This window comes from Tachyglossus aculeatus, chromosome 3 (assembly GCF_015852505.1).
Source record: "Tachyglossus aculeatus isolate mTacAcu1 chromosome 3, mTacAcu1.pri, whole genome shotgun sequence".
NCBI classification, from domain to species: domain Eukaryota; kingdom Metazoa; phylum Chordata; class Mammalia; order Monotremata; family Tachyglossidae; genus Tachyglossus; species Tachyglossus aculeatus.
The window spans coordinates 83429061-83455042 of record NC_052068.1 but is presented as its reverse complement, the minus strand read 5'-3'; the positions used below and the strand labels follow the sequence as shown (position 1 = coordinate 83455042).

The window sequence follows — 25982 nt, the reverse complement described above, 5'->3', positions numbered from 1 at the left end:
GTCATCAGCGTAGAGGTGATAGTTGAAGCCGTGGGAGCGAATGAGGTCACCAAGGGAGTGAGTGTAGATTGAGAACAGAAGGGGACCAAGCACTGAACCTTGGGGAACTCCCACAGTAAGAGGATGGGAGGGGGAGGAGGAGCCTGCAAAAGAGACTGAGAAAGAACGACCGGAGAGATAAGAAAAGTACCTCCTAAAAAGTACCTCCCTAGATCCCATGTCACCTCCAGTTATTGCCCTATCTCCTGACTATCATTCCTCTCCAAACTCCTAGAGGGAATTGTCTACATCCACTTCCTCTATTCCAATTTTATTCTTGACCTCCTTTAATCTGGCTTCCACCAGATTGCTGGAAATTGCCCTTTCTAAGATCACCAGTGACCACCTTCTTGCCAAAACCAATGTCTTCTCCTCCATCCTAATCCTACTCAGTGTCTCAGTTGCCTTCAACACTGTGCACCACTCCCTTCTTGAAACAATTACCTAGGCTTTCCAAACACTGTCCTTTCCTGGTTCTTCTATCTCTTGATGTTCCTTCTCACTCTCTTTTTCAGGCTTCCCTTCTGCCTCCCACTGTATAACTGTGGGAATTCCTTAAGTCTCAGTCCTGGGTCCCCTACTACTCTCTGTCCACACCCATTCACTCCCATGGAGAACTCATTTGCTCCACGGCTTCAACTACCATTTCTAAAGCAGATGATTCTCAAATCTACATCTCCAGCCCTGACCCCTCTCCTTCTCTTCTATCTCATATTTCCTGCTGCCTTCAGGACATCTCTACCTGGATGACCCACCAACATCTCAAATTAAAATTTCCAAAGCAGAGCTCCTAATCTGCCGCTCAAACCCTGTTCTCTACGTGTTTTTCCATCACTGTAGACAATATCACTATCTTCCCTTTCTCACAAGCCACTAACCTTGGCATTACCCTTGACTCATCTCTCTAATTCAATCCACATATTCAATTTGTCACCAAATCCTGTCAGTTCCATCTTTACAACATCTCTAGAATCCATCCTTCCCGTCCATCAAATTTGCAACTACACCAGTCCATACTTATACCCCTCTTTCACTACTTCAGCAACCTCCTCTCTGACCTGCCTGCCTCCTGTCTCTCCCGACTCCAACCCTAACTTCACTCTGCTGCCTGAATCATTTTTCAAAAAAAAAAGTTCAGTCCATATGTCCCCAATCCTCAAGAACCTCCAGTGGTTGCCCATCTATCTTTGCATTAAATAGAAACTCTTTTCCATTGGCTTTAAAGCACTCAATGAACCCTTCCCTCCTATCTTACCTCACTGATTTCCTACAACCCAACCTATACACTTGGCTCCTCTAACCTACTTACTGTACCTCAGTCCTATCTATCTCACCACTGACATCAAACCCACATCCTCCCTCTGATCTGGTATGTCCTGCTTCTTCATATCTGACACATTTCCCAGCTTTAAAGCCACACTAGAATCACATCTCCCCAGAGAGGCTTTCATCAACTAAGCACTCGTTTCCCCTATTTCCTGCCCATTCTCCATTTTTGATGGTATTTGTTAAGTGCTGATTGTGTGTCAGGCACTGTACTAAGTTTTAGGGTAGATACAAGCTAATCAAGATGGATATTACTTGGATATTAGTTGGATATTAGTAATATTAGTCGTTAGTAGTAAGTAGTTAGTATTACTAGTTAGCAGTAGTAGTTAGTTACTACTAGTAGTAGTTACTAGTAGTTAGTACTACTAATTAGTAATATTATTACTCTATTTATTTTACTTGTACATATCTATTCTATTTATTTTATTTTGTTAATATGTTTTGTTTTGTTCCCTGTCTCCCCATTCTAGACTGTGAGCCCACTGTTGGGTAGGTATCGTCTCTATATGTTGCCAACTTGTATTTCCCAAGTGCTTAGTACAGTGCTCTGCACACAGTAAGCGCTCAATAAATATGATTGATTGATTGATTGACACAGTCCATGTCCCACAAGGGACTCACAATCTTAATCCCCATTTTACAAATGAAGTAACTGTCACAGAGAAGTTGTGTCTTTCCCAAAGTCACAAAGCAGAGAAATGGCAGATGTGGGATTAGAGCTTCTGACCACCCAAATCTATGCTCTATCCATTAAGCCACACTTTGTCTCCATAGCACTTGCATTTGTATTTGTATCCTTTAAGAACTTGGCATTTACCCAACCTGCAGTGCCACAGCACTTACATACATATCTGCAATTTATTTTAATGTATACTTCTCCTCTAGACTGTAAACTCCTTGTGGGCAGGGGACATATTTACCAATTTAGTTATTCATTCAATCATATTTATTGAGCACTTACTGTGTGCAGAGTACTGTGCAAAGTGCTTAATAATGGCATTTATTAAGTGTTTACTAGGTGCAAAGCACTGTTCTAAGCTCTGGGGAGGTTACAAGGTGATCAGGTTGTCCCACGGGGGGCTCACTTTCTTAATCCCCATTTTACAGATGAGGTAACCGAGGCACAGAGAAGTTGTGACTTGCCCAAAGTCACACAGCTGACAATTGGCGGAGCTGGGATTTGAACCCATGACCTCTGACTCCAAAGCCCGTGCTCTTTCCACTGAGCCACGTATGCTTTCCCAAGTGCTTAGTTTAATGCTGTGCTCACATTAAATGCTCAGTAAATACCATGGATTGATTGATTGATAGGACAAAATGTGCTATCATAGCAGTTCTTGCTAAAGAGGACATAGCTCAGCCTAGTGGATAGGGCACGAATCTGGGAGTCTGAAGGACCTGGACTCTAATCCCGGCTTTTCCGCTTTTCTGCTGTGTCAATTTGGGAAGGTCACTTCACTTTTCTGTGCTTTCAGTTATCTCATCGTTAAAATGGCGATTAAGGATGTAAGCCCCACTGGGGACGGGGACTGCGTCCAACCTGATTAATGCATATCTACCCCAGTGCTTAGGACAGTGCTTGACACATAGTAAATGCTTAATAAGTACCATAAGAATAATAATTATTAATGTGTTATTTTGGAATACTTCTAAGTACATATTCATATGCTGTAATTGTGGAAGCAAAACCCTGATTTTAGGTATTTAAATAATCCATGAACTGACATATGTAGTTTCTTTATCATTAAGGGACCAAATTTGCCTCAGGTGCTCTGTTCATAAAACTTTAGAAATTGCAGAGAGGAGCAGCCTTTGAAATTATCAAAATTGTCTAATGGCCAAGACACATTTTTAACTATTTTAACTTCAGACATAGTTGGGCTCAGAAAACTCCATAACCATGAAATGGAGTTGCTATTCTGGGTTGCAGAAAAGTTGTTGACTCCCAGCTCTCTCTGAGATGTAAACTATTTCATCTCCTTATTAAAAGAAATAGAGAACCACTCTGTGATATTCCTTAGGAGCAAGTGCTCTTACAACCTTTCAATTGGTCCTGAAGAAGTGACTGTTCAATTCCCCAATTAGGTTTACCATAAGGGTCAACCCACTGAGCATGTAAAGGTATATACATTAAAAAGTATACATAAAGATTAAACAGTAAGGAAAACATTAGCAATCAAAGCAATAAAAGTGTCCTAGACATTGAACCCAATTGTTCCATAATGAGTATGTTCATTTACATGTTTTTGTTAAAATTTATTAGAGAATGTTTGTCTGATAACCCAAAACAGTTTAGAAACTGTACAAACCAGTATAGAAAGTAATGACCTGTTCACCTGAAAATGGTGTCAAACATGACATGACATGACATGAGTACTAGAACCTAATAGCTGCTTGGATTTCAAATGAAACAATGTCCTTTCAAATGATAGATTTGGTGTCACAATCCTAAGTATGTTTTGCATCTGATTGAATAGTTTTTTGTGTGTGATTTTTTTTTCCCTGAAACCTATCTTTTCACCGAAGTCACAAATAGGTCACTTTCTCACCTAGTCCTCTCTTGCCCCCAGGTAATGAGGGGCTCTTCATAAAAGAGCTTGTTACAAAACAGACATGTCCACTTTTACATTAGAGATTTCATGTGCATTTTCATATAATAATGCATATCTCTTTTATTAGGCTAACATAATTTACCTTTAATTAGAATATGCTCAGATGATATTGAAGGCAAACTTTTTATAGAACACCTGTGAATGGAGTCTACTTTTCAGAACTGTTTTAAAATTTTTCATTATTTTATTAATTTTATTCCAGATATAATTATCATTTTTGTTACTGCTATTAATTTTGTTTGGTATCTTATATCAGGTTTATAAATGTCCCTTTAGGTGGCCCAAGGTTTAAGTGATCAGGACATCTAGGTGATTTTATTTTTCATCATTCTCCTCTCATACAGCAATTAATTTTTCAATGTTGATATCTTGCATGGGATTTTAAATATCCCTGCAGACGGCTCTAGTGAACCTGGCACTTATTAGATTGAATTTAATTTTTATTCATTTTAATAACAAGTATTATTGAGTGCTCTCCTAAACACTTCTTGGGAGAGTACAATACTGTAGAGTTGTTAAACATGATTCCTGTCCTTAGGAGTTTACAGTCTAGTGGGGGAGAAAGACATTAAAATAAATTACAGATAAGAGAAGCAGCAGAGTATAGGATATAAAAATATGTGCTGTGGAGCTGACAGTGGGATATAATAGTGCTTACCGAATGAAGTACATAGGCAGTGCAGAATTGAGGACAAATAGAGTGGGGAAATGAGTTGGTCCAGAAAGATTTCTGGGAAGAATTATGATTTTAGGAAAGTTTTGAAAATGGGGAAAATAGTGTCTGAGGATATGAAATCAGGAGTTAGTTTCAGGCCAGGGGAAGGACGTGAATACAGGGTAGGTGGGAGAGGCAAAACTGAGGCACAGTGAATTGTTTTATTATTCATTTTATTATAGCAATTAATTTCTCATGTTGATATTTTCAGTGGCATTTTTAAATGGCCCAGTTTTGGATAAGCCCAAGGTTTGCCAATCAAATTAAAATTTTAACCAATTTCCCTCATTTAAACTTTAAACCTATTTCAGTTTCTCTGTGTTTCTTGCCAGCCAGTTGTTCATCACATTAAATAGCACAAAAGAAAGGCCTTCCTAAAGTGACATTCACTTTGAAAACATGACTGGGAGTGGGTTAACACATGGTAATTAGTATTGCTCCCATGTCCCTGAAACAGAAGACCTGTTGTAGTGCCATGAATACTTCAGTGGGGGTTTACCACAGTGTGGCCTAACGAATGGAGTATGAGCCTGGGAATCAGAAGGACCTGGGTTCTAACCTTGGCTCTACCACTTGTCTGCTGTATGACCTTGAGAATGTCACTTAACTTCTCTTATCTGTAAAATGGAGGGCATGGACTGTGTCCAACCTGATTAGCTTGTATCTACCCTAGCACTTAAAAAAGCACCTGGCACATAGTATGAACTTACAAATAACAAAAAAAAAAATGAGTGCAACTCCCACATTGTAGAAGAACTGAGTGTGCTCAGTGAATACTGAGTGTATTTAGAGAATATCTAAATGATATTCTCATTTAGAGAATATCGAGAAAGCTATTCAGCTATTGGAAATCTTGATTACCAAGACTGGATTATATGCCATGGTTATACGCTGCCTGATTTATTAAGGTTGAGAATAGCTTGCTGAAAGATGTAGATTTTTGGACTGAGTTTTACAAATCTGTAAGGCACAGAGGCAGAATTAGGTAAGGGGCAGTATTTTGACTTGTCCTAGATAGAAGGGACAACTTGATTTAATGGATGGAGGGATTGTCCTTGACCAGTTTGTGCCTTTCCCAGTACTGTGGCTGAGAAAGCGGTATAGCCTAGTGGAAAGAACACTGGCTCGGGAGTCAGAGGACTCGGGCTCTAATACCACCTCCTCCACTTCATTCATTCATTCATTCATTCATTCAATCATATTTATTGAGCGTTTAATGTGTGCAGAGCACTGTACCAATAGGCACTTGGGGTACAAGTCGGCAACATAATGAGATGGTCCCTACCCAACAACGGGCTCATAGTCTAGAAGGGAGAGACAGACAACAAAACAAAATATGTAGATAGGTATCAAAATCATCAAAACAAATAGAATGAATTTGACTTTGACTTGCTTAACTTTTCTGGGCCTCCAATCCCTCAAAAGTAAAATGGGGATTCAATACCTGTCCTCCCTTCCCCTATACTGGGAGCCCAATGTAGAAGAGGGACAAGGTCCAATGTAATTCCATCATATCTACCTCAGCACTTATTACTCACAAAATAAGAGCTTGACAAATACAATTATTAGTATTATGTTTTGGATATAGGTACCATTAAGACAGAATTCTGCTTTGGCAGAAGAACTGAGTTGAATCATTGAATCACCCCAGTTGAATCACTGGGGAAGTATTGGATTGTAACTTGTGCAGAATTTTTTTTATTATTTTATGGTGTTAAATGCTTAAAGTGTCATTCATTTATTCAGTTATATTTACTGTGCCCTTACTGTGTGCAAAGCACTGTACTAATAGCTGGTGAGTGTACAATATAACAATAATATGACACATTTCTTGCTCACAATGAGCTTATAGTCAAACACTTTTTTCTAAGATCTGGGGTAGATCCAAATTTATTAGATTGGACAAAGTCTCTGTTTCACTTGGGACTCAAAGTCTCAATTGGGGGAAGGAGGGTTGAATTCCCATTTGTTGAGGAACCTAAATCACAGAGAAGTTAAATGACTTGCCCAAGGTCACACAGCAAACAGTAGGCAGAGCTGGGATTAGAACCCAAGTCCTCTGATTCCTAGGCCCATGTTCTTCCAACTGGACCACACTGCTTCCCATCTTCAATTCTAAGAGACCAAGGAGAGAAAGGATGAGTCACTAGGTTCAAGACAACACAAATTCTTACCATAGTATCAGATATAGAGAAATATAGTTTGCTGCCTGTCCTCAAAGAAGCCCTGAGAAACAAGGGATAAAAAGACCCTTCCAACATACTTTATTAAAATCAGTATAAGGGAAGGGAATCTTTCCAGGGGAAACATCAAGATTTTGTCTCAGCAAGTAAGTGTGCTTCATGGCTTCCACAATAAGACTTAGGATAAGGCTGGAAGACCAATTGGGTTTGGAGGACTTTGTTTTTACTGAAAAGGGTATTCAGCAGTAGTACTTAACACCTATGATTTTACACCTCAGGAACTTTTTAATCTCATGAATTAACATGATGTTAACTGTTTCCATTTTCAAGGAAATAAGGTTTGCAAAGCAGTCTAGTCATGCTTTGAATTTGGTTTAATGTAATCCACCCTTTGTAGCGTTTGGATTACGGGATGTGTGCTTCTGTTCAAATATTGGAAACAAAAGCAAATTTAGGTGGGTTCTACAGGAAACGAAATAAAGCCACCTATTCTTCCATTGACTTTCCATCATCCAGCATAGTTTCATCACATTTTTACATGAATGACTGCAGGTTCAATAGTTGCTGGCTACCAACCTTAAGCCATTTTGGCGAATTATATGATTCTGAAAAGCCACTATTCTCTTTTCTTCATACTATGCTTTTCACAGTTCCAAATTTAGAATAAAACTCTGAGACTGTAGAAAACGTTAGATGATTTTCAAATTAAAATATCTAAGGAGCAAGACAGGGAATGACTGAGAATATTTAATATGTAGACTATATCATTAATAAAATAAATCAAAAGAATCAAAAGAACTGTATGATTGAAGCATACAGTTTCATTGCATTATTGGTGGTTCTATTTATAGTTACTTAAATGAGAGTAAGAGCCAAAATGATATAATCCAGGAATGAATTATTCACTGCATGGATTATCAAGAGTCCTCCTCCTTCCTGCCCAGATTATCATAATGTCACTACTTGTTCACACTCCTCTTGAGAATGGGCATCCAAGGAGAGCTCTTTTAGTAGATCTGATATGTGGTTTGGTAGTAGAGAGGATGAAAAGTAATTATGAAAATGGAGTTTGAGAAATATCTTTGAATTTCCATCATTCATTTTAATTGTCTTCTATTATCATCAGTAATAAGGAGCACAGTGTAACCATTTATTTTGCATCATTTTTTAATGCCCTGATAAAACTCCTGATCATTTCCTCATCCTTAAAAGATAATACCTGGAGATATGAAAGATGAATTATTCAAAGGTCATGAAGATGACCCTCTTAGTCAAGGACTCCTTATTCCTTCCTGTAGCTCAAATGTTTCCCGAGGGCTTCTGACTTTAGTTATCAAAAAAATCCTCTCTTGCTTTGCACTCAGGAGGAGAGCAGAGCTGCCAGGAAAAGAACTCAAATTTAGGTAGTCCTTCCGGCATCAGAGGGAAAAGAATTGTTGAATAGCCAAAATTGAGACATACTCATCCTTCTTTGAAAATGCAAGTCCAGAAACAGCGTTTGGTAGTGAGCAGGGCTGAGTTGGGCCTTTTTTTCCCCCCGAAACTGGTTGAATGGGACTTCCTTTGTGCTTGTCAGACTGCCTGTAGTGCTGCACCTGAGTGTAACCTAATTGTCTTTACAATGTACATGGTTTAAGGTGGGACAAGATGGGATAAAAAGATTATAAAGAGGACCAAAACTGCATCAGTTACCTCATTTGTAAAATGGAGATTAAAACTATGAGGCCCATGTGGGACATGGACTGTGTCCAACCTGATTAGCTTGTATCTATTGTACTCTCCCAAATACCCAATACAGTGCCTGGCACATAGTAAGCATTTGACAAGCCAGTTGTAGGGTAGGGACCATCTCTATATGTTGCCGATTTGTACTTCCCAAGTGCTTAGTACAGTGCTCTGCACACAGTAAGTGCTCAATAAATACGATTGAATGAATGAATAAAAGACCCCTCACACTGTAGGCACACTAAGACAAAAGTCTTGTGTTTTTCTTGTCAGGACTGTGCAAGGAGCCCTCTGACACTTCCTCCATCAGTTGATAAGTTTATGAATGTAAATATGCCTTAAGTATAAAATGGGAGATCAGATGGGTCTTGCAGTTAATGAATCAATCGATGGTATTTATTAAGCACTTGCTTTGTGCAGAGCACTGTACCAAGCACATGGAAGAGGAAAATACAGTTTGCAGACATGATTCATGCCCTCAAGAAGCTTGCAGAGCACTGTACTAAGCACTTGGAAGAATAGAATAAAATAGAGCTGGTAGACACGTTCCCTGCCCACATCAAGCTTAGTTTAGAAAAGGTCTACTGAAATTGAAATCCAGGTCTGGGTTGGCTTCAGAATAATTATTGAGAGACATTAGTATGAATGATTGAATCTGCCATGGGGATAGAGGGGCAGACATCTACCTGATGCTCTCCTACTTCATTCTGAGCAGGTATTTTCTTGCTCAGAACAAGTAAGGAGCCATTTCGAGTTAGGAAAGAGAAGAGGTTTCAAAACTAAAGAAAGTATAGTGTATTACTCTGCGCCAGACATATATGTGCAGGCTATGAGTGAACTTGCTCATTGCAGGGAAGAATCACGACTGTCTGACTTGGGAAGGTACGGGGGTATTGTTGATGATACATTCTACCTATCACATTGCATTATTCATTACGCATTCATTGCATTATTGGTGGTTCTATTTGTAGTTAAACAGCCAAAATGATATAATCAAGGAACGAATGATAAAGATCATTACCTTCTGTGTAAATGTTTTTGTCATTTTCAGGCCCTGCTGCTGTTTTTGTCTGCCTCTTGGTATCCCAATCATCCTGAAGCTTCTGTTGAAGGATAGCAATCCTTCTCTCAATCAATTGCATTTATTGAGCATTTAGTGTGTGCAGAGCACTGCACTATGCAGTTGTTATTTGCCAATTTAATCAGTCGACTGTCCCACAGCATTTCATTGTTACAACACATGGCCTGAAACTGTGCTTCAGTATGTCATTAAGATGCTTTTCTTGCCCTCCTCACTTGGGTGTGCCTCGTATAGGAACTGTTAAGGTTTTTCGCTTAAACCATTCTTTTCCCTTGCCCCAACCAGTAAATTGTATTGTTATCGGTGTTGTATCTATGCTAGTGAGCTGACTGCATCCCATACCAACAACATTTTGTTGTTGGTAATCCCGTTCTGCCATCTCATGTTACAGTAGTACAAAACCAATTTCTAATGAATTAAGCAATTTGATCTCAGAATACTGATGGGGAAGCTATATTCTCCTCTTCATGTTGATATGGAATTAATCACTGTTCTTCCCCCACATTTAAAAAATAGACTATATCTCCAAAAAAGCCACCAGATTCAAAACTGAGTTGAGGTTCTCGTCATCCCTGAAGCAGAAACAGACCATTTACCTCAGAAAGAGGTTATTTCTCATTCTCCTTTGATAATCAAAAGTAACATTTGTTACATTTATAAAATCCTTTTAAAAGTTTGTCAACAAATGTACAGGACAATGTATTATTTGAAGATATGTTAATAGCATGTTAATAATAATAGGATGTTTGTAGAACTTATGAAATCCCTCTGCTCTAAATCCTTTCAACCTAAAAGGGACAAGACTAAAAGTATAAAATAATATGAAGCCCCAACTATGACTAATAAAATCATCTTAACTTACTTCCATGAATTGAGTAGTCTTGTCTGACTCATTTCCAATGTCCTGAATCAATTGCCACATTTATCCCTTGCTTGGCCCATGTTTATTTTCTGTGTAATTCTTCCTCTGCCAACTGAAGGCACTCCATGTAATTACTGGATTTGCTCTTCAATCAGGCATTTCTTGCCTTTCTCTTGACTTTCAGCCTGGGATGACTTTCAAGTCAATAAGCCCTTAATAAATAACTTAGCTTTCTCAGCCACTCTTGTTCCCAGCATATTTACCAATAAGAAGATATATCTCCAAAGCAAGAAATTAATCCTTTTGTTTTCCCCTTCAAGCAGTAGTTCTCACAGAATCCCACTCAGATCCACTTGTTAGCACTAGCTTGCCACATTACTTGCATAGAATAAATTCATAATTATAGCATTGAGTGCTTTTTATAAAAATCTCTTAGCATTGTAGTTCATTTTTTTCTCTATAACTATTTTTTGGTCCTTATCTGGTTGCGAGACCAGGAAAGGAAATTAAGAATTCTCAATTATGTGAAACTCAGAGACCAGATTTTAAGTGTTCTGAACTCTTGTTTGATAGAGACAGTCAATCAATCCTATTCATTAAATGCTTACTATGTGCAGAGCTCTGTACTAAGTGCTTGGGAGAGTACAATATAACAGAGTTGGTAATAACATTCCCTGACCACAATGAGCTTGCAGCCTAAAACAGGGGTAGAAGGACTGTTTTTAGAGGAGAAAAACAAAAACAAAAAATTTTTCCCCTTTTGCTTAGGGTTTCCAAGAACAGAGATTTGCATCCCTGGACCTACGCATTAACTCCATTGATTTCCCTTATCAATAGTATTTATTGAACATTTACTGTGTGCAGAGCTTTGTAGCAAGTGCTAGAAAGAATACAATACTTTTAGAGAGAATTTATCCAATACTGATTCTTTGAGCCACAAGTCGGTATTTAAAACCCATTATATTAACATTGGACTGTATTTACATAAGGATTGTATTCCGATGGAATTGTACTTAATTACTTTGAATTGCTTTATCCTTTTGAGAAATTCAGCAATTAGAGAAAAATGCACAGTGCAAATATAATTTTCTGGAGTGTTGGGATGAAATGAAATGTGAAACAGATAATTAAAGACCGCCTTATCATTACAATATACATAATAAATTACTTCTTATTTACATAGATAAACCTGAAAATAGACCCAAAAAGTGATTTGAGTGGTAGAGTCAATTGTGAGTTAAAAAGGCAAAAATAAATTAATTTAGGATAAATTGGAAATTGTATGTGCTGTTTTTTGACCTATTCATTTTATTGGATTTGTTTTTCTAATTATAGCTTCTTTCAAGCCTTCAGTATACATTGAAGGTGAGGTGATAGGATGAATGGAATCAGAGGCTAGCAGAACTAAATGAATTGAGGTGGCTAGCCAAATAATTCAATCCCCAAACATAATACCTTTGCCTCAATTGTCTGGGATTTTTATAGCTGAATTACCCAGATAGTTGCTTCAAAGTCTCACTTCATTTTGGTATTTTAGGTTTGACCTGTGTTCGTTCTATATGTCTGGGTTTGAATCTGTTAATAAAACAAGTTATAAGGCAATTCCATTTTGACTAATTATAGTATAAGACTTACAGTATCTTCCGAGTTTTTAATTTGCTATCAGACAAGATTTGCTGTATATTTATTGCAAAATGTGGACATTACTGTAATAAAATACCATGTCAGATTCAAAATACTTAAAAGGTTCAACAGTTCTGTTGGACTGTTAAAAATGTAGGAAAGGTAAATTACACATCAGTTTCAGGACCTCTCAGCTACCCTGAATATCTCATTTAAACAGGGTGCAAAGAACTTCACAGCAATAAAATTAGGATTCCTTGAAGAATTTGCTTCAGTTTTCATGGCCACTTTTCACAGTGAAAGGTGGTGGTCAGTGCATTTCTGATCAGTTCATATTTTCTCATTTTCTTTATGCTTCGTGAGCATTAAAACTACCTAGCTTTGAAATCAGTCCGATTTCCACCCACTTTGAGATATATATTAGACAAGAAAAATGGTGTTGAACATCTCCATGGCTCAAGGAGATAGTCAATTAATGAATGGGCACCCTGCAGCACAACCAGTGAAAATATACTTCTCAGCCCCTTAGTCAAAGAGGTCGATAGTTCATCAATACCCCGAAGAAGAACGTTTCTGGCTTTACTTGCCTCAGCACTGCAAGAAACTTCAATTACCTAAGAAACAATTTGTCGATGGATGACATCTAGTGTATTTTGCTGGCCCTTTCAAGTATTATTTAATTTACTTCCCTGTTGTCAATCTAATTACTACCAACCTGGAAACTTAAACTCTTCCACTACACCAGCTTCCTTGCATGTAAAACTGGAGTGTGAAGCTTCCTGCTATCTCCATTTTATTTTTCATAACATTTTCCATGAGTATCTTGGTTTGTAGCCTATCTACATTGTATTTAATTTTATGTCATACATTTGGAAAGTATTCTACACATTCTTTAAACCTAAGGTCTTTTTCTTCCTGAAAATTGAACATCTGAAAAAGGTAATATGATAGTGGATTGTGGGATTTTGAAATTTTAGATTGTTTTTAAAGAAGGCAAGTTAAGACTCAAGTGGTTTATGTAGGTTCCAGCTAGGAGAGGTTCATTCCCACAATATACCCTTATGAAGACATTTTGATGCCTTTGGATCATGTATCCCGATATTTGTTATTGAACAGGGGTGTGCTTTGCCTGAGGAATGGCACAGACAATGCTAACACACGGTGTCTTGTATGCATTGTACTCCTCATCCGATGGGGTGCACCTTGCTCTCACGAACTCATCATATCCATCCCTGTCAAATTTAGCACTGAGTTGGTAGTTTACATAAGCCCTTTTGAGTGTGGCTTTCTTTTTGTTTGTATTTTATGCTACTTGCTAAGTGCTCACTATGCACCAGGTACTGTACTAGGTTCTGGGATAGATACAGTATAATCAGGTAGGACACAGTCCCACTCCGAAATGGGGCTCCCAGTCTAAATTGGAAGGATGAGGATTTAATCTCTATTTTATAGATGAAGTAACTAAAGCACAGAGAATTTAAGTGACTTGCCCAAGATCATGCAGCAGTAAAGTGACGGAGCTGGAATGAGAATCCAGGTCCTCTGACGCCCAGGCCCATTCTCTTTCCACTGGCCATGCTGTTTTCAAAGGAACTCCCCCTATTTCAATCAATTAATCAGTCAATCAGTGGTACTTATTGAGTGCTAACAGTGTGCAGAGCACTCACTGTATAAAGTACTTGGGAGAGTACAGTATAGCAGAGGTGATAAAGGTGGTTTTCTGCTCACACAAGCTTACAGTCTGGAGGGAGAGATGGATATTAACGTAAATAAATATTTTACAATGTACAGTTTATAGATATGAATATGTGCTGTTGTGCTGTAGATGGGCAAACCTCAAATGCCCAGAGTTCACAGATCCAAGGGCATAGGGGAGGGAGAAAGGGAGCTGTGTGTATGTGAGACCATGGGCAAGCCACTTCAATTCTCTGTGCCTCAGTTACTTCATTTGTAAAATGGTGGCTAAGACTGTGAGCCCCATGTGGGACGTGGACTATGTCTAACCTGATTAACTTGGATCTACCTTAGCCTTAATCAGGGAAGGCCTCTTGGAGGAGGTGTGACCTTAATAAGGCTTTGAAGTTGGAGAGAGTGGTGCTCTGATGCATATGGAAGGGGAGGAAGTTCCAGGCCATAGGGAGGACATAGGGAACGTGTCTGCGGTGAGATAGACAAAATTGGTCACAGTGAGTAAGTCGTTACTAGAAAAGTGAAGCGTGACGGTTGAGCTTAGTAGGAAATCAGGAAGGAGTGTGTAAGCTTTTGAGTGCTTCAAAAACTAAGATAAAAAGTTTCTGTTAGATGTGGAGGTGGATGTGTAATGACTGGAGGTTCTGGAGGAGTGGGGAGACATGTACTGACCCTTTTTTATATATAAAATGATCCATGCAGCAGGGTAAAATATGTACTAGAGTGGAGAGAGACAGTGGGTAGAAAGGTCAGCAAGGAGGTAGACGCAGTTGTCAAGGTGGGATGGGCTAAGTGCTCGGATCAGCGAAATAGCAGTTTGGATGGAGAGGAAAGGGCAGATTTTAGCGATGTTGCGAAGGTTGAACAGACAGGATTTTGTCACAGATTGCATGTGTGGGTTGAATGACAGCTAGCACAATACCAAGGTTATGGGCTTCCTTCTCCTTTCAGCAATGAACTTCATTCTTCAAATTTCATCGTTTCTTGTTGAGTGATTCAGCTTTTTCCATCCTTCCCGTATCATATGTAAGGTGGAAAGTTCTATCGTAGCTAGTTGCTTTCTATATAAAGAGCCACTAAAAACTCTCTCACTCATTCTGTCTTTTCTTTTTCTGTGTTCGTATTTCACCCAGCTGCATTTACACTAAAAATCACCAAGAGGTTTGCTAATATTTTTATTTCTAAGACACTCTTTGGTAAATGAAGCTAGAAAATTCCCCACTCAAGTTCCTGAAATCAGACACACTGCTTTGGGAGAGTTTGACATAATAGATGTTGCCTTGTGTGATCTTTTTTGATAAGCAAAACAGTGTATAGAAATTAAAGGTGAAAACCTCTGTTTTAGAATATATTTTGAACTGTTGCTGTTGGCTGATTGTCAAATTTTATACTGGGTGTTGGTTGGTTGTCAAATTTTATACTGGGCTGTCCATTCTTCATTTGGTCCATTCCCTGTCTGATACAGACCTAAGGCTGGATGCTGCTATACTTTTATTGTCATCCCCCAGCTGCCATCCAGCACGGACTTTCATTGCCCAAAAGTGGTATCTGTGTTCAGGGGAATTTGGGAATAATAATAATAATAATAATAATAGCATTTATTAAGTGCTTACTATATGCAAAGCACTGTTCTAAGTGCTGGGGAGGTTACAAGGTGATCAGGTTGTCCCACAGGGGCTCACAGTCTTCATCCCATTTTACAGATGAGGGAACTGAGGCACAGAGAAGAGAAGTGATTTGCCCAAAGTCACACAGCTGACAACTGGTGGAGCTGGGATTTGAACCCATGACCTCTGACTCCAAAGCCCGGGCTCTTTCCACTGAGCCACCCTGGAACTCAAAGGCTCTGGAGCAAGTAGGGAGGGCCATGTCTCTCACTGAATAGACGCTCTGGTTTGGGAAGATCTTGGTGTACTTAAACAAATTGGCCTGCTTGACAGACATCCTTATAATAATGACAATAATTATGGAATTTGTTAAGCACTTACTATGTGTCAAGCACTGTTCTAAGTACTAGGGGAGATACAGGATAATCAGGTTGTTCCACATGGGGCTCACATTTTTAACCCCCATTTTACAGATGAGGTAACTGAGGCACAGAGAAGTTAAGTGACTTGCCCAAGGTCACACAGTAGACAAGTGATGGAGGCGGGATTAGAAACCACATCCTCTGACTCCCAAGTCCATGCTCTTTCCATCATCATCATCATCAATTGTATTTATTGAGCGCTTACTATGTGCAGAGCACTGTACTAAGCGCTTGGGAAGTACAAATTGGCAACACATAGAGACAGTCCCTACCCAACAGTGGGCTCAAGCCATGCAGCTTCTCTATGTTACACTGCATGCTAGGTGTAACACATACAACTTTGTGTGACTTGTATTGTGTGGTATTTTTGAATACCATCAATGATTAGCCTTCTTGCCACATATACCCTTGGTTGGGTTTTTACATTAAGTATAATAATAATAATGATGTTGTTTGTTAAGCACATTCTATGTGCCAAGCACTGTTCTAGGAGCTGGGGTAGATACAAGGTAATCAGATTGTGCCACGTGGGACTCACAGACTTAATCCCCATTTTACAGATGAGATAACTGAGGTCCAGAGAAGTTAAGTGATTTGCCCAAGGTTACACATCTGATAAGTGGCGGAGCTGAGATTAGAACCCACTACCTCTGACTACCAAGCCTGTGACCTTTCCACTAAGCCACTTTACTTCTATAATAATAATGGTATTTGATAAGCACTTAGTATGTGCCAAGCACTGTTCTAAGCACTGGGGTAGATACAAGGTAATCAGGTTGTCCCATGTGGGGCTCACAGTGTTAATCCCCATTTTACAGATGAGGTGACTGAGGCACAGAAAAGTTAAGTGACTAGCCCAAAGTCACACAACTAACAAGTGACAGAGCCAGGATTAGCACCCATGACTTCTGATTCCCAAGCCCGTGCTCTTTCCACTAAGCCACGCTGCTTCTTTTTAAATATAATAAAAAGACTGTCTGAGTTTTGATGCCATGAAATATACAACCTACTAATGAGCAATTTTAGAAGTAAATATCATTGCCAATCTTGATACAGCTTGGCAAATTAGTATATGCCCCCAGGCCCAAGAATTGAAAGACATTAGTATTGCTGCAAAATAGGCTGTGGGCAGTTAATCATTTTATAAACACTAAAATATTTTGCCCCCAAGGAAGTTGTCCACTACCATTTACATCATGACAGTGAGAGGCGAGAAAAGTGCTGGAAAGAAGATTTCAGGCCAGTAGAATAAAATATCTACCAGCAAGGGTATAGTAATAAACCATTATTGATAGTTTATATGCTCATCATTGGCATTTGTTGAACAGCTACTGTGTGCCATGCATTGGACTTCTGAATCTGCAATACAAGTATCTATTTCTGAAATTGCTCATTAGTAGCTTGTATATTTCATGGCATCACAACTCAGACATTCATCTTGGCTTATTATATTTAAAAGCAGCCATGGGATAATTAATGTAAAAACTCAGCCAAATGGATATGTGGCAAGAAGGCTGATGGCCCCTACGCTCAGAGAAATTAAAATCAAAAAGCAGACTTCGTGTATGTTTACAGGCATCACATCATTTTAAAAACAACACATTTTCCTGGAGTGTTGATAGCTGAATCATTGTGTAATATTTGCATCATCATCATCAATCGTATTTATTGAGCGCTTACTATGTGCAGAGCACTGTACTAAGCGCTTGGGAAGTACAAATTGGCAACACATAGACACAGTCCCTACCCAACAGTGGGCTCACAGTCTAAAAGGGGGAGACAGAGAACAAAACCAAACATACTAACAAAATAAATAGAATAGATATATACAAGTAAAATAAATAGAGTAATAAATATGTACAAACACTGTATATACATGGTTCCATTTACAACAGTCTGATGAAATTGTGTATTTGTGTATGATATATATATATGGGTGTATATATATAAATAAATGTTGTAAATCATTATCTAATTTCATTTGACTGGAATCAAGAGGGGCCCACTATTCAATCACATTAATTGTAAAGATGATTATATTGGAGTCACCTGTGTTGAAGGTAGAATAATCTGATTTGAATGCTTATGCAATTTTCCAATGTATCGCAGTTCCACATGATAGTCATAGCAACTAATGGAAGAAAGCATTATATGAAGCAATGCTAGAAATAATATAACTCCAAAGGAACTTGCTGGCAGGTTCATAAAAAAGTGTTGAAAATATGCAGACTGTTTTGTTTTTTGCTGGGTTTTTTTTCTCCAAACACAGTGCAGTATTACACTTATCATCTTTGGCAAGAACTGGATGAGCTGTGTTGTCATCTTGTAGAATAATAATGACAATTTACCTGCACTCAGAGAAATGTCAACCGATAGACAGCAGGGAACATGTGCTTCTGAAATATGAGAGAACCAGTATTAGACTTGTCATTGGAGGCATGACCTGGGTGATCCATCAGTTCTGACAGGTTTTTAGACAAGCATTCTGGCTGATACCGTTGTCTTACCTTTTTGTGTCACTTAAACACGCACAACTGGAAAAAGAATCAAACCGATTCCAAAGATAGCAATGCATTTTGCTTGAAAAACAATCTTATTTTATGGTGATTCCTCTGCCACAGAGAATAACCTTCTCTCACATTCTCTAATGATTTAAATACTGTCAGATCCTATTTTTAGTGGCCAATCAGATCTTGTTCAATTTTTCTTTTTTTTGGTCACTGTTTCTGACATGCTTTCTCATTTAACAGGTCGTCATGGAGACGGAGCCTATTGGCCAGTTGACACGAACTTGATTGATAGAAGCAGTCTTAATGGTAAGTATGTAAATGAGATTCTAACAGATTTGTTTTAATAATTAATTGGTTAGTCCCATGGGCTTTCTCAGGAAAAATTCCCATTGACAATGTAAGAGGGCCAAGATGTCCAATTTTTTTTCATGTGTCACGGTGGAAAAAATACTTTATTATCGATGTTTTGGGGACCAGTCCATGTATTAAGCCAAAGGCCATATAAAGAGTTGGACCTATCCCAGGTATTTGGAATAAACCCCAGGGGAGGGGCAGCCACTATTTCGAGCTCTGATAAAAATTTTAGAAGCACTTTGGGTGCATAGAAGGAAAAGGATATAAATTAATTCATTCATTCAATCAATTGTATTTATTGAGTGCTTACTGTGTGCAGAGCACTGTACTAAGCACTTGGGAAGTACAAGTCGGCAACATATAGAGACGGTCCCTACCCAAACAACAGGCTCACAGTCTATAAGAAGGAGACAGACAGCACAACAAAACATGTAGACAGGTGTCAAAACCATCAGAATAAGTAGAATTATAGAATATATGGTATTCTATACTTAAACATACCATATTCTGTGGATTATACTATCAGAAATGTTTAGGCAAAGCAAAGAATGTTAAATGTTTAGACAAAGGTCATATTTAGCAATCACCCTCTGTTTTTCCTCTTATGCATGCCAAGAAACCCAATACTTGCCCTATACTCTCTCTGCTAAGAAATGGCTTTTCTGGCACCCTCAATTTAACTTTGCCCTTGTCCTCATTGCTAGCTTCAAGATATTCTGTTAACTATAATCTTCATTAATTATTCAGTCAACACATTTCATCTTTTATCTGTTACGTATAAACAAAAATGCAATTCATTTCTGCCTGCAATTAATTTTAGAATTAACTAAGCAGATATCGTAAAATACAGTTTAAGCTGCCTGGAGCTGTTTTTACTTTACACATTAGCACACTCATGAAATGTGTTACTGTCTGCAGAGGTCACAGTGTAAGGATTGAAGAAATAATAACTGAAATGAAATAACTGAAACTGTAATGGTTGTTGGAATGCCGGGTCAGTACAGGTCAAGGAAAGTCTAGGAAAGCTTTTCTAAGTGTTTTTGCCCCCATTAAACTAGCCAGAACCAAGCTAACAGTGATAAGGCTCTCAGGACCTTCAGAGTTCATTGCTGATGAAAATGATACTTTTGATTGCCTCACAAAATAGTCTTCCCAAGAAAAAGAAGGTGCCAGGAGATTAGAGGGAAATGGAATAGATAATTAAGAAAAAATTAATTATCCCAGGCAGCTTCTAACCATGACTGAATAGTTAATATATGTACTGTAGATTTAGCAAATGTAAACCACAGGGACGGGAAATTATCCAGTATTAATAAGCATGTCCTACAGGATGCCTTGTGTGTGTGCATTTGTGTCTGCCAGGTTAAAAAGTCCATACTGTCTGCTTGAAACTGATCCCATGTACAAAAAAAAAGTCCTATCAATTTTCTTGTTGAAAATACATTCCAGTCATCATCATCATCAATCGTATTTATTGAGCGATTACTATGTGCAGAGCACTGTACTAAGCGCTTGGGAAGTACAAATTGGCAACATATAGAGACAGTCCCTACCCAACAGTGGGCTCACAGTCTAAAAGGGGGAGACAGAGAACAAAACCAAACATACTAACAAAATAAAATAAATAGAATAGATATGTACAAATAAAATAAATAAATAAATAGAGTAATAAATATGTACAAACATATATACTCATATACAGGTGTTGTGGGGAAGGGAAGGAGGTAAGATGGGATGGAGAGGGGGGCGAGGGGGAGAGGAAGGGGCTCAGTCTGGGAAGGCATCCTGGAGGAGGTGAGCTCTCAGTAGGGCCTTGAAGGGAGGAAGAGAGCTAGCTTGGCGGATGGGCAGAGGGAGGGCATTCCAGGTCCGGGGGACGACGTGGGCCGGGGGTCAATGGCGGGACAGGCGAGAGCAAGGCACGGTGAGGAGGTTAGCGGCAGGGGAGCGGAGGGTGCGGGCTGCGCTGTAGAAGGAGAGAAGGGAGGTAAGGTAGGAGGGGGCGAGGGGATGGACAGCCTTGAAGCCCAGGGTGAGGAGTTTCTGCCTGATGCTCAGATTGATTGGTAGCCACTGGAGATTTTTGAGGAGGGGAGTAATATGCCCAGAGCATTTCTGGACAAAGATAATCCGGGCAGCAGCATGAAGTATGGATTGAAGTGGAGAGAGACACGAGGATGGGAGATCAGAGAGAAGGCTGATGCAGTAGTCCAGATGGGATAGGATGAGAGCTTGAATGAGCAGGGTAGCAGTTGGGATGGAGAGGAAAGGGCGGATCTTGGCAATGTTGTGGTGCTGAGACCGGCAGTCCTAAATGAAGTTTATAGGCAAATCAATTGTTTTCTCCATAGAAGATACTTTTATTTGAACTAGGCTGATAAGAATGACAGTAATTGGGTGGAATATCAAAAAAAAATCAAAATGAGGATTGTGTAATGCATTTCATCATGTTTTATTTCAATTTATATTAGCCTGCTAGAGGGAAATACAGTATTAATCTTGACCTAATATTCAGAATTAAGGTACAGGAGAAAGGCATGCAGATTACAATACATTAACTGAATTTGATTACTATCAACAGAATTTTAGAGGGACTACCAACGCTTTTTTTTAAATCATCACATAATGAAGTTTAGTGTTTTCATGTTATTGAATGACAGACAGAGCATTTCTAAGTATCACATGAACCCTGATGAACATTATTACAAAGCACATACCTGATTAAAGTGGGTTGATACTCATCAAAGGTGGAATTGGAAATGAAATAACAAAATCAAGTCACCTTTTACCATTATATTTTGCCAGGAGATAAATGATTGAAAATTTGCGATTTCATTTCAGCTTGGACCATTACAGGCAAATCAGAAATTTTATCTGATACTAGAGTCATCTAATTAGAACTCACCTAATATTTTATGCTTGGGAAGTGGGGGAGTTCATTTTCCAATTAGCTGGGATGGATGGTTATAGTCACAATGCATTACTTACTCCTGCCTGGTTCACAGACCAATTTAGAAGCAAGGATTTTTAGTCTGTACAAAGGCAACATGCATAAAAATGTTTATAACATTTCTCTTTAGAGGGGTTGAATATTGCATAGAGTTATTTTAAATAACTTTTCAAAGCAAAAACAAATAGTGAAGTCTGACTTTATTTTAGGACATACTGGTTTATAACTCCCTATAATTGCACATGCTTCTAATAATGAATGTGCTGACCACACGTTTAAATTAACAAATGTTGCATGAAAACCCTTTTGGACCCAATTTACTAAAATAGGATAATTTCCTTCATCAGAGTATAGGAAATACTGGAGATGTGGAATCCTTTCTAGCTGTCCAGCAAGTTCAAGCTATTATCAGTCAAGCAATCAGTGGTATTTATAGAATGCTTATTGTATTGTACTAAGTGCTTGGTAGAGTACAATATAATAAAATCACTAACACAAACCCTGCCCATAATTTCATATGTTCTCTAACTTTATGATTCTGTGGGTCTTGGTTTCATACAAATGCATTCACATTGAGCTGATAACTCTTTCAAAATGTGAAACATTTCAATTTTGAGAATCATGAATCTTCATTTTAGGTTTGCAAGAAACAAATAGTTTTAGGACTTTGGGACTAAATCAATCAATGGTATTTATTGAGCACTTGTGTGCAGAACACCGTACTAAGTACTTGGAAGAGTACAATGTAACAGAGGTGGCAGACATGTCCCTTGTCCACCAGGAGTTTACAGTCTAGATGGGGAAACGGAACTTAAATAAATTATGGAGATGTACATAAGTTCTGTAGGGAGGAGGGTGGGGAGAATATCAAGAGTTTAGAGGGTACATATTCAAGTGCAAGGGCAACACAAAAGGGAAAGGGAATAGGGGAAGTGAGGGCTTAGGGAAGGCCTCTTGGAGGAGATGTGATTTTAATAAAGCTTCGAAAGTGGGGAAAGTGACAGTCTGTCAGCTATGAGTTCTAGGCCTGAGACAGGATACAGACAAGGGGTTGTTGGTGAGATAGATGTGATTGAGGTACAGTGAGTAGGTTGGCTAAAGGGAGGGCAAAGCAAGCAAGCTAGGTTATAGTAGAAGCAGAGAAGCAGAGAAGTTGTGTGGCTCAGTGGAAGGAGCACGGGCTTGGGAGACAGAGGTCATAGGTTCTAATCCTGACTCCACCACTTGTCTACTGTGTGACTTTGGGTGAGTCACTTAACTTCTCTGGGCCTCAGTTACCTCATATGTAAAATGGGGAGTAAGACTGTGAGCCCCATGTGACACAACCTCATTACCTTATATCCCCTCAGCACTTATAACAGTGCTTGGCACATAGTAAGTGCTTAACAAATGCCATTATTATTAGTAGTAGTAGTAGGAGAGCAGCAAGCTGAGGTAGGAGGGGACAAAGTGACTGAATGCTTTAAGGCTGATGGTTTCTGTTTGAAGTGGAGGTGAATGTGCAGCTATTGGAGGTTCTTAAAGAGGGGGAGTTATAGACTGAACCTTATTTTAGAAAAATGACCCACGCAGCAGACTGAAACATGAACTGGAGCAAGAAGAAAGATGAGGCAGGGAGGCTAGCAAGAAGGCTAATACAGTAGTAAACACAGGTTAGGTGGTTGCATCCATATAGTATCAGTTTGAATGAAGAGGAAAGGGCAGATTTTAGCATGTTGTAAAGGCAGAAGTGACAGGACTTGGTAACAGATGATGGCATTAGTTTAAGCGCCTATTGTGCATCAAGCACTGCTCTAAGCATTGAAGTAGACAGAAGTTAATCAGGCTGGACACAGTCCCTGTCCCATGGGGGACTCACAGTCTTAATCCCCATTTTAAATATAAGATAAATGAGGCACAAAGAAATGAGTGCCCAAGGTCAAACAGCAGACAAGCAATGGAGCAGTGATTAGAACCCAGGTCCTTCTGTCTCTCAGGCCCATTCTATATCCACTAGGCCATCTGCTATGGGTTGAATGAGAGAGATGAGTCGAGGACAATGCCAAGGTTATCAGCTGGTGAAACAGAGAGGATGGCAGTGCTCTCTACAGTGATGGGAAAGTCTAGGGGTTTGGTTGGGAAGATGAGAACTTCTCTTTTGGAATGTTTAATATGAGGTGTCATTGGGGCATCTAAGGAGAGATATGCTGAAAGTAAAGAGTAAGATACAAGGCTACAGAGGAGGAGAGAGAATAGGACTAGAGATGTCAATTTGGGAATGATCTGCTGGAAACCCCCTTACTATGCCCAGAGGTTTATGATCAAAGACACAAAAAAGTATTGAACTCAAGAGCCACAAACCCAAAATATAATATGTCTGAGAGCCCAGCACAAAAATAATTTCAACTAACAGGAAAGCCAAGCAGGTGTTCCGGGGGAAAAGAAGAGTGGCAGTGAGTGGGAGAGCCCAGTGGGCTTTCACTGGTGGACAGGAGTGATGGTGAATAAGAGACAGACAAGGTAAGTGTTGGGATGGGGCTGGTTCTTGCCACCCTCCATGAGCTGGTCTTCTGGAGTTAAAAGGGCTTCTAGGGCAAACTCACCAAGCATTTGTGATTGAGCTGCCTGGCAAGTGAAGTAGAGCCAAATCTGAATTCCTATGGGTTATTATGTTAGGAAAGCCCAGTAATACTTCTCTCTGTACGTGTCCGGAAAGCGTTTCTAGGTGTCGAACCACCACACAAATAATTCTGAGCAAAGCCAATGGAGAAGGGCCCATCCTGGACACAGACCAAAAGACCTTGTGATAAAACATCACAGCTCATCCAACCTGATTATACTTTTCTACATTCTCAATCCAAGAGACGGCTTTGGCAAGTTCTAAACAACAAAGTTGTTCCCTGCCCACTACGAGCTTACAGTTTAGCGGGGCTAAGCCAGGGTTGCAGAAATTCCTGAAGATGTAGCCATTCAGGTAGTCATTCAAGTGATACTGAATACTTGGTAGAGCAATTAAACTATGTTGCTGCAGACCGCTCGCCCACATCCTGCCTCTGGCCTGAAGTGCCCTTCTTCCTCATATCCTACAGACAATTACTCTCACCACTTTCAAAGCCTTAGTAAAGGAAAATCTCTTCCAAGAGGCCATCCCTGAAAAAAAACCCTCCTTTCCACTTCTGCCATTCCCTTCTGTGTTGCCCTGACTTGCTCCCTTTATTCCTCCCCCTTCCCAGCCCCACAGCACTTATGTATGTATCTAATTTTTTTCTAATAATGTCCATCTCTCCTCTAGACTGTAAGTTGGTTGAGGTCAGGGAAAGTGTCTTTTCATTATTATATCGTATTCTCCCAAGCACTTAGTACAATGCTGTGCACACAGTAGGCCCTCAATAAATACAACTGTTTGAATGAATGAACTGAACTTCGTACAGTGCTAGTTGAAGTCTCACATTCTTATTCCTTAATGTGTGTAAGGTATATTGTATAGAACAGATTTCAGGACAGAGGCAGGGCTTTGCTCAGTGAGCTCCTGGTCTTTGTGAGCACTTAGTCTCAATGTGTGTTAAGTAAAATACCAGGAAGAGGCCAGCTAACCTCCAGACTATTTAATCGCTTCAATTCCAACCCTAATAAATATGGTCATTTAAAGACAGGTATTTTTATGTGATTGAATATGAAATAATTTTTTACAGTATTTGTTAAGCAGCTACTTATGTCCTAGGCACTGTACTAAGCACTGTGGTAGAGACAAGCTAATCAGTTTGGACGTAGTTCATGTTTCACGTGGGCTCATAGTCTTAATTCCCGTTTTACAGAGAAGTGAGGCACAAAGAAGTTAAGCAACTTGCCCAAGGTCACACAGCAAACAATTGGCAGAGCCAGAATTAGAACCCACATCCTCTTTTACCCAGGCCGGTGTTCTTTCTCAGACCACTTTGTGATTGGGTCTTTAAAATCAATGGTCTGAACTTCTTGCTCAATATTGAGGGTTAGGTAACTGTTAGGGTTAAATGTAGAGCTTTTTGAGGATTGGGAATGTGTGCAGACCAACTCTATAGAAAAATTATCTGGGTAACATTCTCTTCATGTTGAATTTATCTCAGAGAAGGCAGATTGAGTGATGTGTCTCCTCAAATAGCTTATAAAAATACTTCCTTATCTCTAATTTTGCTATCAGATGAGAATTCAGCATAGAAATGCTTAGCATATCTGTCCCTTGCATCTTGCTAAAAGGAATAGATAAATATTAGCAAATCTGGAATTCACCGCCAACTTTGATCCAGTCGAGAAACTCTTGAGTTT

General features: G+C 39.2%; 1 protein-coding gene across 1 annotated transcript in view; it reads left to right on the top strand.

The window, feature by feature from the left end:
• The window catches only part of DCC (DCC netrin 1 receptor), a 1045544-nt gene that overhangs the window by 953053 nt on the left and 66509 nt on the right, over positions 1-25982 (top strand). The window contains exon 22 of the mRNA XM_038743415.1: positions 18638-18703. Within this exon, the coding sequence (XP_038599343.1) occupies positions 18638-18703 (66 nt within the window). The remainder of the gene's footprint in view (positions 1-18637; positions 18704-25982) is intronic.